Source organism: Dipodomys merriami, unplaced genomic scaffold (assembly GCF_024711535.1).
Source record: "Dipodomys merriami isolate MVZ:Mamm:240054 unplaced genomic scaffold, mDipMer1.0.p SCAF_103, whole genome shotgun sequence".
Classification (NCBI taxonomy): Eukaryota; Metazoa; Chordata; class Mammalia; order Rodentia; family Heteromyidae; genus Dipodomys; species Dipodomys merriami.
This window is the reverse complement of record NW_027202305.1, coordinates 2,716,238-2,729,513: the sequence shown is the minus strand read 5'-3', so window position 1 is coordinate 2,729,513 and position 13,276 is coordinate 2,716,238. Positions and strand designations below refer to the sequence as shown.

The 13,276-nt window shown below is 45.9% G+C and overlaps 1 protein-coding gene across 1 annotated transcript; it reads right to left on the bottom strand.

Annotated features, from left to right (window-relative positions):
• Positions 1-11,949: 11,949 nt before the first annotated feature.
• Positions 11,950-12,885, bottom strand: LOC138809654 (olfactory receptor 8A1-like). The gene has a single exon (XM_069996424.1). The coding sequence runs from the start codon at positions 12,883-12,885 to the stop codon at positions 11,950-11,952; it is 936 nt and encodes a 311-aa protein (XP_069852525.1).
• Between the last annotated feature and the right edge of the window lie 391 nt (positions 12,886-13,276).

Here is a 13,276-nt window from a genome sequence, read left to right as displayed (position 1 = left end):
GAACTCAGAAGCCCCTGGTGGAGATGGGACGGCAGGCAGCACTGTGGCCAGCGCTCTCCCTGCGCTGCCAGAGGCCCACCCTCCCTCAGCTCGGGGCTCTCCATAACTATGTGGCAGGGGCCGGACACGGATTCATTACTATCCCTTAATTCAGCATTTTCTCTTTTTGTGATCTGCCAAAGTAACATCTTGCTTTCTTTTCAACATCATGGATTTTTTTTAAACTAAAAATATATTAGTGTAAATAATTAAGGAGAGGGTCTTCTTGGTGATATTTACAGCAGGTGTGGTGTGAACGTCATCAGATTTCTTTCTTAATCTTTCTCCCTTCTCCTTCCTCTGTTTTTGGTCATTTTCATTATATATATATATATATATATATATATATATATATATATATATATAATCTATTCACTATGACATATGTGTGTACATGTGTAGATGTATACACACATACATATGTATTTAAATGCTCACACATATATTTCATATACATATATGATACATTCATATGCATCATACACACATATATGACTTCTGTAATATTCACAGCATTATTACCTTCCCTCGCTTTTTTTGGGGGGGGGGCCCGGTCGTGGGCCCTGAACTCTGGGCCTGGGTGCTGTCCCTCAGCTCTTCAGCTCAAGGCTAGTGCTCTACCACTTGAGCCACAGCGCCACTTCTGGCTTTTTTTCTGCTTATGTGGTGCTGAGGAATCGAACCCAGGGCCTCATGCATGCAAGGCAAGCTCTCTACCACTGAGCCACCTTCCCAGCCCCCCCTCACTCTTTAATCCCTTCTAAAACAGTCTCTTTTTATTAGCATGTCATAGTATTTTTATTTTGGGATCTAATTCTTATATATGAGCCCAAACATGATATATGCCTTTCCGAGCTTATGTGGAGACTCATCCAGAAATTACAAACACAGTCCTGCTATGCCACTCTTGGGCATTTATGCAACGGAATGTAAACCAGTCTACAAGAGAAAGCCACCTGCTTACCGTGTTGGTAACAGAATGACTTAACAGTAACCAGTTATAGAACCAGCCCAGGCACCAGCAAACAATGACTGAAGAAAGAAAATGAGTACACATATACCATGCAGTATTAGTCTGCCACAAGAAGACAGAAGTTCTGTGCATGGCTGCGGGAAAGCAGATGGAATTGAAGCCATGACGATAAATCATGACGCCCAGCTCTCCCACACCCAGGGCAGGCCTCCCCCAAGGTCATCTCTGGAGAAACTTCATCCCCAGAGCATAACCAAAGGTGGGCTGATACAATTTCACAGGTGCTTCTCAATCTAGCCAAGTTGCAATCAAGAGTCACTATCTCATTTGCCAATAGAGTCACCAAGATGCCATTGATAGGCAAACACATAAACAACGTGCAGTATATCCCTCCAATGGAATATTATCCATTGATTTTTAAAAATGAGCTGTGAAACCACAAAGAGGGACATATGTGTAAGCAAAAAAGTCAATTAAAGAAAACCTTGCATTGCTTTCTATGATATCATGTGTGGAAAAAAGTAATTGGTGGGGAGGGGGGACCAAGATGGCGACGGGGCAGTAGGGAAACGCCACAGCTCTCTCCAACCAAAAAGAGAGTTCGAGCTCCAACGCTTAATCCCCCCAAGAGACCGACAACAACAAAAAGACGAACACTCAGAGAAAAACCAGAGGCGGAGAATAACAAAAAAGAAACAGAGGAAAAGAAGAATTTCAGAAGAAAAGCGAAGACCCCTCCCCCAACCTTTACTGGCCACGCGGCAGTGCGCCAAGCCGCCGGCCAGCAGGCCCGGCGGGGGCTGCGGGAGCCCCAAGAGACACAGGGGGCCGCTTTCAGATCACCAGGTACTGGTTTACAGAACAGCGGATCGCCAGGAACAGAGAAGCCTACCAGCCAGGAGTCTCCACGAGGATCCCACCCCCACCCCTCACTCTCCACCTGAGCAGAGAGGCTCCATCCCGCCAAAGCCGCTCGGCACCAGCAGCGCGCCCGCCCGATCGCGATCGCAAAGACCCGGCACTCTCCACCCGAGCAGAGAGGTTCCATCCCTCCAAAACCGCCAGCAGCGCGCAAAGGGAACTGTCTGCAGACCACCCACCCGCCCGCCCGATCACGACCGCAACGACCCGGCGGGGCCACTCGGGCCCCAGAGGTACCGCGAAGAAGCTGTCTGAGCGGGGACACTCTTGACCCGACAGCTTCGACAGAGGCAGAGACAGAAAAGAATCACACAGAGCCACCACCGCCCAACCCAGCCCGGATTGCAACAACAACTGACGACCTACACCACACAGAAACAACCAGCTCCAGGGTGAGTACCCCACAGGGGAAGTGTATCCCTCAAGGGAGACCAGAGCTGGAGGGAATCCCCAGACCCTGACCTAGACTCCCTACCCCAACACCCGGACCACAGGACCCACTAAAACTGGGAACTGTTTGAGAGCTCCACCAGCCCGTGGAGCACACTCAGCTGGCCAGGCTAGAGCAAGAGCACCCCTGGAAGGGAGCTTAAATGCCCAAGCCAGGAACAGCACCCCTGGGTCAAGACTACCAACAGTAGAAGAAATTTGAACTGTGTCCCCCAGGCTGTATAACCTAGGTGGTATACACATCAGCACAGGCCTAACGAGTGCGCTCCAGGCTGCATAACCTAGGTGGTATACACATCAGCACAGGCCTAACAAGCGCGCTCCAGGCTGGGGCCGGAACCAGGCCCGGGGATCCAGCGCCTGAACAACACAACCAACTCCTCCCAATTGAAGTAAAAAGCTGAGCATACGCCTCAACAGAGGGGAGAAAGCCAGGAAACAACACTCCCCGGGGAAGCACGCCTGTGACAACAAAAGACCTGGAGGCCCAGGACAAGAGAAGCCCAAACCCCACCAAAACTCCACCCATATACCCTAGACTGGGAATTGGGCAACACAGGCTGCCAGCACCTGATAGTAAGCAGGAGCTCAGACTGTTAAGGCGGCTCAGCAATAGAGTGATAGTCTTGGATGTATGAGGCCCTGGATCTGATTCCTCAGCATCACAAAAGCAAAAAGGGTCAGAAGTGGTGCTGTGGCTCAAACGGTAGGGTGCCAGCCTTGAGCTGAAAAGCTGAGGGACAGCACCCAAACCTAGAGTTCAAGCCCACAACCAGCCCAAAACAAACAAACAAAAACACATCAGGAGCCCATAGCAGACTCCAGCATTTGGGAGAGTGCATCCAGAGCATCTGTTCTTCACAAGAGCACCCGTAGGAGCAAACACAAGCAGTCTAGGCTGCTCAACCCTTCCAAAGGCGGGAACTGCCAGCAATCTACAGCAGAGAGCTGAGAATCCTAAGTAAGTCAGAATAGCAGCTGGAAATAGGCTCCCAACAGAACCCAGATCAGGCACAGACTCTCTCTACCAATACAGAATCAGCAACCAAGCAAAGACAGACACACCAAAACAAAATCGAAGAGCAGTCTCCTGAACCTCCATGCGAAAATCACAGAGAAAAATCACAAGGTTTACTACCACCCAGGACAGCAAGCTCACCTCAAAAGCCAGCAGCCACACAGGGGAGAGCCCCAGTGGGAGCAAAGCAGGAATGGAAGACAAAGACTACTTCCAAGGGTTGCTGGAGGCAATGACTCAAGAAATAAAGCGAGAAATTGATCAGAAATTGAAAGAGCACAAGGATGAACTATCCAAAGAGATACAGGGTATCAAACAAGAGATGCATGCAAAAATAGAAGCTGCACAAACCTCAGTAAGAAGTGAGATAAACGCCAAATTAGAGGTAATGCATACCTCATTGAGAGGTGAGATCAGTACTCTGAGAACCAACATTGAATCCATAAAGGGATCCATTTCCTCCATGCAAACCACAATAGAAGCCACTGTCAACAGAGTGAATGAAATGGAAGGTCGAGTGTCAGATACAGAAGACAGAATACACCAACTGGACCAAAAAGTGACAGATATGGAAAAATTACTCAAATTAAACCAAAGGGATATTCAAGAGCAAGCAGATAATGCTAAAAAATTTAACCTTCGCATAATTGGAGTGGACGAAGGTGAGGAATTCCAGAGCAAGGGAATGCACCACCTATTTAACAATATAATCAATGAAAATTTTCCCCACCTCAAAAACGACCATCTTAACTACATCACAAAAGCTTATCGAACACCCAACAAGCAAGACCCCAGGAGAAACACTTCTAGACACATTATAGTAAAAATGATAGATCTGAATAATAAGGAAACAATCCTGCATGCAGCAAAAATGAAGAAGGAGCTATACTACAATGGGAAAAAAATAAGAATTACTGCAGATCTCTCCACACAAACAATGAATGCAAGAAAAGCCTGGGAAAGCACCATACGAGCCCTGAGAGCCAATAACTGCCAACCCAGACTGATCTACCCGGCAAAGCTAGCATTCACATTTGATGGAGAACTGAAAACTTTTAATAGCAAAGAAAAACTAAATGAATACATAAACATTAAGCCAGCATTACAAAGAATTCTAAGAGGGGGGACACAACCTGAAGAAAGCAGCCAGGAACTGGGGCCTGCCCCAAACAGGCGTTACTCAAAGTCTAACTGAGCAAGCACAGGAGGAAAGGAAAAAAGAAAAACTTAGGAAAACGGAATGGCAGGGACAACAATGCATCTCTCTATACTTTCTCTTAATATAAATGGGCTGAATTCGCCAATTAAAAGAAAACGAACTGAGGACTGGATAAGAAAACAAGACCCATCCATTTGTTGCCTTCAGGAGACCCACCTCTCAGCCAAACATACAAACAAACTCAGAGTGAAGGGGTGGAAAAGGATCTACCAATCAAACGCCCCCAGTAAGAAAGCAGGTGTAGCTATCCTGATATCTGACAAAATAAACTTTTCATTAAAATCAGTACAGAAAGACAAGGACGGACACTACATATTAATAAAGGGAACAATCCAAGAGGAGGATATAACCATCATCAACTTATATGCCCCAAATATTGGTGCACCCAGATATGTCAAACAAATGCTCTCAAACTTACAGAATAAAATAGATCCCAATACGATAATACTAGGAGACTTTAACACACCACTCTCACCAAAGGACAGGTCTACCAACCAGAGGATTGGCAAAGAAGCTACCGAATTAAGAGAGGCCATACTGCAAGCGGAATTAACTGACATCTACCGAGTATTTCACCCTAAAACAACACAGTACACATTCTTCTCAGCAGCTCACGGAACTTTCTCCAAAATAGACCATATCATAGTTCATGCAAGGAACTTAAGCAAATACAAAGGGATCGACATAATCCCCTGTATCCTATCTGACCACAGTGGAATCAAGCTAGCTCTCAATAACAAAGCATACCGCAGAAATTTCTCCAATACATGGAAATTGAACAGCACACTCCTTAACAATGCCTGGATAACAGAAGAGATCAGAGAAGAAATAAAGCATTTCCTACAACTCAATGAAAATGAAAACACCTCACAAAGAAACTTGTGGGACACAGCAAAAGCAGTCCTGAGGGGCAAATTTATTGCCCTCAGTGCCCACATCAAGAGAATGGAGACAGACCAAGTAAATAATCTCATGTTGCAATTAAAACAGCTAGAAAAACAGGAAAAAATGGGACCTAAAGCTACTAGAAGAAGCCAGATAACCAAATTAAAAGCAGAGATTAACCAATTAGAAAATCAGAAAACCATAACCAAAATAAACCAAACAAAAAGCTGGTTCTTTGAAAAAATAAACAAAATTGATGGCCCATTGGCTAGATTAATTAAAAAAAGAAGAGAGGAAACCCATATTAATAGGATTAGGGATGCCACGGGAAACATCACCACACGTACCCAAGATATCCAAACAATTCTAACAGACTACTTTCAAAAGCTATACTCTCTAAAGGAAGAAAATCGGGCAGAAATGGATGCATTTTTAGAGAAATACAAGTTGCCCAAACTGAGCAAAGAAGAAGTTAACCAATTAAATAAGCCAATATCCTATAATGAGATACAGGAAGCTATCAAAAGTCTTCCAACAAAAAAAAGCCCAGGACCAGATGGATTCACAGCAGAATTCTATAAGACCTTCAAACAAGAACTAATACCCATACTCCTCAAGCTCTTCAGAGAAACAGAGAAGGAAGGAGCTATCCCAAACTCATTCTACGAAGCCAATATCACACTCATCCCCAAACCAGGCAAAGACCCAACCAAAAAGGAGAATTACAGGCCAATCTCCTTGATGAACACAGATGCAAAGATCCTTAACAAGATTCTAGCTAACAGAATCCAGAAACACATAAAAAAAATAATTCACTATGACCAGGTAGGCTTCATCCCAGAGACACAGGGATGGTTTAACATACGTAAGTCAATAAATGTAATCCAACATATCAACAGAGCCAAGGTCAAGAATCACATGATTATCGCTACAGATGCAGAAAAGGCCTTTGACAAAATTCAACATTCATTCATGCTAAAAGCTCTGGAGAAAATAGGAATAGAAGGAACATTTCTAAAAACAATAAAAGCCATTTATGACAGACCAATAGCCAATATTATACTTAATGGGGAAAAGCTACAACCAATTCTCCTAAAATCAGGAACAAGGCAAGGATGCCCACTGTCTCCACTCCTCTTCAATATAGTCCTAGAACCCTTAGCCAGGGCAATAAGGCAAGAAAAAGACATTAAAGGGATCCGCATAGGAAAAGAAGAAGTTAAACTATCCCTTTTTGCAGACGACATGATACTATACCTCCAAGATCCCAAAAACTCCATCCCCAAACTCTTAGAAATCATAAATCACTTTGGCAAAATAGCAGGATACAAAATAAACCCACAAAAATCAGTTGCCTTCCTATACACTGATAATGTACAGGAAGAGAGGGAAATAAAGGGAGCAACCCCATTCACAATAACCTCCCGAAAAATAAAATATTTAGGAATTAACCTAACCAAAGATGTAAAAGAACTATTTAATGAGAACTATAAAAAGTTAAAGAAAGAAATTGCAGAAGACACTAGGAAATGGAAAGACCTCCCATGCTCCTGGATAGGCCGACTTAATATAGTAAAGATGGTAATACTTCCAAAACTAATATACAAATTCAACGCAATTCCTATTAAAATTCCAATGACGTACATCTCTGAAATACAGAAAACAGTCCAAAAATTCATATGGAACAACAAAAGACCTAGAATAGCCAAAACAATTTTAGGGGATAAAGACAATATGGGAGGGCTATCCATGCCGAACTTCAAACTCTACTACAGAGCTATAATAACAAAGACAGCATGGTACTGGCACAAAAACAGACCCGAAGACCAATGGAACAGAATAGAAGATCCAGAAATAAATCCACAGGCCTACAGCCAGCTGATATTCGACAAAGGAGCCAAAGACATACAATGGAAGAAACACAGCCTCTTCAACCGCTGGTGCTGGGAAAACTGGGCAGCCACATGCAGAAAACTAAAAGTGGACCCCAGCCTATCACCATGCACCAACATCAACTCAAAATGGATTAAAGACCTTAACATTAAACCTGAATCTCTGAAACTACTGCAGGACAGAGTAGGAGAGACACTTGAACTAATAGGCACAGGAAGGAACTTCCTGAACAGAGTCCCAGGGTCACAACAAATTGGAGAGAGACTCGACAAATGGGACTACCTTAAAATAAAAAGCTTCTGCACAGATAAAGCTATCGCAACCAAGCTAGAAAGACAACCAACTAATTGGGAAAAAATATTTACCAGCAATATATCAGACAAGGGGTTAACATCCTGTATATACAGGGAACTCAAGAAACTAATCCCTCCCAAACCTAACAAACCAATTACTAAATGGGCAAGGGAACTAAAGAGGGACTTCTCAAATGAAGAAATAAAAATGGCAAAGAAACACATGAGGAAATGTTCATCATCCCTGGTGGTGAAGGAAATGCAAATAAAGACAACCCTGAGATACCACCTTACCCCAGTCAGAATGTCCCACATCCACAAATCAGCCAACGACAAATGCTGGAGGGGATGTGGAGAACGAGGAACGCTATTACACTGCTGGTGGGAATGTACACTCATACAACCACTTTGGAAAGCAGTCTGGAGGGTCCTTAGAAAGCTAAAGATTGACCTCCCTTACGACCCAGTCATACCACTTCTAGGCATCTACCCTGAACAACAGGAACCAATATACAAGGACACGTGCACCTCCATGTTTATTGCAGCACTGTTCACAATAGCTAGGATATGGAAACAACCTAGATGCCCCACCACAGATGAATGGATCCAAAATTGTGGTATCTATACACAATGGAATATTATGCAGCCATTAGAAATGACAAAATAATGGCATTTGCAGGGAAATGGATGGAGCTAGAAGGAATCATGTTGAGCGAGGTAAGCCAAGAACGAAGAGACAAACAGTACATGGTCTCCCTGATAAGCGGATGATAAATCCAAAATGTTAGGTGATATGACAAAACTAACAGGACTTAAGAAACAAAGAACTCCCACTCATCTGGTTGAACCACTACTAAATATCCCCATGCTGCTGATCACGTGTATGGTATATAACATATGAACACCGTTATATATTACAGACTGTGATAGACAATTTGCTCCAGGAAAGTTAGAATGAACGTGTGACTTTAAATGAGCATCATTATTCCACAATACTGTGAATTTCCAGAAATTAAGTAATCACTTAATCACAATCAAAAAAAAAAAAAAGAACCTTGGGGAAGGGAGGGAGGGAGGGGACGGTAGGGAGAAAACAATGGAGGGGGTAACAATGTTCAAGAGGAAGTGTACTCATTACCCCACTCATGTAACTGTAACCCTCTGTATAGAATCTTTACAATAAAAAAATTAAAAAAAAAAAAAAAGTAATTGGTGGGACTGAAAGAAATTGGAGTATATTTGTATACCCCTTGCTTAATTTTCCAGACTACTGGATCCCCCCCTCCCCCAAGTCTCTCTGTCTCTGCTTTGTATTCAGGATTTTTTTCCCATTCGTTTATTCAAGACACTAATGAACATTTCAACTGTAATTATTTTCTACTTCAATTTGTCTTAATTAATTCCATGAGGCCTTTGTTTTTTAAATGCCACCCTTAATAGTCATTGTGTTAAAATAGAATTATGTGCTTTTGCATATCCAGCATAATTAATTTCCTGAGCCAATGATCAAACAAAACAAAACAGTACAACCGCAGCGACTGCTGCCCCCTGGCACAACTCCAGTCAGAACCGGCGGGGAGGGGCGCCCTCTGCTCTGCTCTCAGTCCTCCGTGTTCTGCACTGGGAGTTCTTGACAGCGTTTTGTCTCCTTGTGGTTAGGATGATCGGCTAAGTGCTTTATCATCCATTTCTCTGCTAGGAACATAACTTACTGACCTTTCAAAGACATTCAAATAGGAGGAACAAGTAAAAGAATGGAAGCCTTCCTACATTTACATGCACTTCCATGCACACACGAATCAGGCATTCTTCTACCCCTGGAGCCTTCCTCTCCTACTGGTGTTGGCTGTTTTGCTTCTGGTTTTTCTTTTTATAAAGAAGACACGATTATTAGCATTTCCTCTCACCGTTACCCATATTGTTGGAATTTGTAACCACTAGCCTTCTAGTTGTTAAGGAAGAGTCAATGGAATGATTTCCCATTAAGCTCCTTCTGCAGCCCACATCAAATCCATCAGTGAATGTTAAGTTTTTATCCTCAAGATATACCCAGAATTAGCCGGGTCCCGGTGGCTCACACTAGCTATGAAGGAGGCTGAGATCTGAGGATCAGGGTTCAAAGCCAGCTTGAGCAGGAAAGTCCATGAGACTCTTCAATAAACCACCAGAAAACCAGAAGTGGCGCTGTGGCTCAAGTGGTAGAGCGCTCGCCTTGAGCTGAAGAGCCGAGGGACAGCGTCCAGGCCCAGAGGTCAAGCCCCACGAATTTACCTCTTCTCGGTACCTTTCTTATATGCATCCCAGCCGATGTCACTTTCCTCCCTCAGCTGGCTCCTGTAATAGTTCTTTCATCTCCCTGCATCTGGCCATCCCAGCCAAAGGAAGACATGGTGATTGCTTCCTCCTCAATTCCTTACTCCAAACATGTTTTTTTCCTTTTGTTGGTCTTTTCCTTTTGCAGCTCTATTAGGCATAAGTGCTATCATCTGACATCAGCCTGAACTCTGGGTCTGGGTGCTGTCCCTCAGCTCTTCAGCTCAAGGCTAGTGCTCTACACCTGAGTCACAGCGCTTTTTTTGCCTATGTGGTGCTGAGGAATCGAACTCAGGGCCTCATGCATGCAAGGCAAGCGCTCTACCACTGAGCCACCTTCCCAGCGCTCCCCCCCCCAACTTATGTTTCTTAGCATTTGTCTTCTGAAAACTAAGACATTCTCCTGCAAAATCAGCATCGCAGCTCTCAAACGCAGGGGATTCATCACAGGTGGAAAGCATAATCTGCATTTAAGCATCAGCAGTTGCTTCAATAGTGTTGCGTATAGGTTCCTTCTGTTTTTGGTCTGAATTCTAACCAGCATAATGGTTGTCATTTTCCTTTAATAGATGGCAACAGAATTCTGTCTTTTTTTATGCTATTGATGTTTAAAAGAACCATGACTATCTTTTACAGTTCATGGCTAAGCTTTGAATTGTCTTACTTTCTTCTGTTGATTATCCTCTGGTTAATATAATTTAATATGAGCTTACACCAGGTGGCAGAGAGAGCAGGCTAGGGAGCAGGAGCGAGCCGGGCTGGGAGGGGTGGGGGGGAGGTTGGGAGGGAGGTGGGGGGAGGTTGGGAGGGAGGTGGGGGGAGGTTGGGAGGGAGGTGGGGGGAGGTTGGGAGGGAGGTGGGGGGGTTGGGAGGGAGGAGGAGGGGTTGGGAGGGAGGTGGGGGGGAGGTTGGGAGGGAGGTGGGGGGAGGTTGGGAGGGAGGTGGGGGGGTTAGGAGGGAGGTGGGGGGTTGGGAGGGAGGAGGAGGGGTTGGGAGGGAGGTGGGGGGGAGGTTGGGAGGGAGATGGGGGGGTTGGGAGGTGGGGGGGTTGGGAGGGAGGTGGGGGGAGGTTGGGAGGGAGGTGGGGGGGTTGGGAGGGAGGTGGGGGGGTTGGGAGGGAGGTGGGAGAGGGCCTGAGAGGGGGCGTGAGGCTCTTCTAAAACAGGCATTTAGGAATTTCAGTCTAATGTGTCCCTTCAACTTGAAACTGGTTACTCTTAGAACATAAAAAGGTAAAGTAAAAGATAAAGATCTATGCTTAAAATTGCTATATTTCCCACCGAACATCCTTCTTCTCTGTCTGAGCGAGTGAAAATAGACAAGCTGCAGAGGAACAATTTTAAAGCCCAGAGAGACACAACATTCAACAGAGGCCCCTTCGCCACGGTGGAGGTTCGAAACACTTCCCTTTTTTTTCTTTTAACCTTCTGAATGCCTACCATGCCACCACCTACAACATTTACATTTGAAGTCTAAAAGTGGATGCCAAAAAAGAGATGATTAAAAAAAATCAAAGGTTTGGGAAAATCCTCCTCTTCACCCATGGAAGTGACAGAATGCTCACTCAGCCACAGTGACTGATCAGATCCTGACAAGAGCCACAGCACGCTGGCCAGGCCAGCAAAGGCCTTGGCCTGGACCCATTATGCCCTCAGTTTACCTTCTACAGATAGTAAGACAATCGAGATTAACTTAGCCACTCCAACACCAGCCAACTCCTTCTACTAATGTGCCTCCCTCCCTCTCTTCTTTCTCTCCTTCTTTCCTTCCTTCCTTCTCTCCTTCGTTCCCTCCTTCCCTCCCTCCCTCCCTCCCTCCCTTCCTCCCTTCCTTCCTTCCTTCCTTCCTTCCTTCCTTCCTTCCTTCCTTCCTTCCTTCCTTCCTTCCTTCCTTCCATCCTCCTCTCCCCCCTCCTCCCTCCTTCCTTCCTCTCTTCCTCTCTTTTTCACTCAGGGAGTGTCCTACCTCTCAGGATCTTTTTCAAGGCTTCCTTCACATCCTTGTTCCTCAGGCTGTAGATGAGGGGGTTGAGCATGGGGATCACGGTGGTGTAGAAGACGGAGGCCACCTTCTCCTGGGTGGTGTCGTCGGTGGCTGGCTTGAAGTACATGAAGAGGATGGAGCCGTAGAAGACGCCGACGGCGGCCAGGTGGGAGCTGCAGGTGCTGAAGGCCCTGGCCCTGCCCTCGGCCGAGCGTATGCGCAGGATGCTGGCCAGGATGAAGGCGTAGGAGATGACGATGGCCAGGGCACAGGCGAACACGTTGAACCCAACCAGCGTCATCACCCAGCGCTCCTTGCTGTGGTCTCGCGAGCAAGAGATAGCCAGAAGCGGCAGGATGTCGCAGAAGTAATGGTGGATGACGTTGGTTCCGCAGAAGGAGCGGCTGGCGATGTAGGTGGTGTGCACCAGCGCCCCGAAGGCCCCCACCACGTACACGCCGGCCACCAGCAGCAGGCAGGCCCTGCGGGACATGGTGGTGTGGTAACGCAGGGGGCTGCAGATGGCCACGTAGCGGTCATATGCCATGGCCGTCAGCATGTAGGAGTCGTCGATGCCGAAGAAGCAGAAGAAGAAGAGCTGGGCCATGCACTCGGGAAAGGCGGTGAGGTTCCTCTGGGTCACAAAGTTCACCAGCATCTTGGGGATGATGACCGAGGAGTAGCAGAGGTCAATGAAGGACAAGTTGCGGAGGAAGTAGTACATGGGGGTGTGAAGCTGAGCGCTGAGCCCGATCAGGACAACCAAGCCCAGGTTCCCCACCATGGAGGCCACGTAGATGCCGAGGAACAGAAGGAAGAGTGGGAGCTGCAGGCCGGGCTTGTCTGTGAGCCCCTCTAGGATGAAGATGGAGCCCCAGGAACGGTTCCCTGCGTCCATCCTTCCCCGGGGCGTGGCGGGGGGGGTTCCCCAGGAAGGTCTCATCAGATCCACGCTGGCATCTCGAGGGGCTTGGAGATCCGAGGTCTGGAGCACACAATCTCAGCAACTCACTCGGCAGGCTGAGATCTACTTGTTAATGGAATTCTTACCAGCACATGGTTTAGAAGAGAAACTCAGCTCGCTTCAGTTTGTTTTTTCATAAATGGTAGCAGTTAAAGGTGAAATTGCATTTTGTCTCTGCAAAATGAGCTTCACATTTCCCTATAAAAGAAAAAAAAATACCCGCTGTTATTTAGTGAGCATCTGCGCAGATCTGTTGTTGACATCTGTGCTTTTCTTTCTGCGACTATCTGAGTTCTCTGCTGTCTTGGATGTGGAGCCCACCCTT

Excerpts from the sequence above, each read along its gene's own strand:
- LOC138809654 (XM_069996424.1), bottom strand. The coding sequence starts at position 12,885 with ATGGACGCAGGGAACCGTTCCTGGGGCTCCATCTTCATCCTAGAGGGG.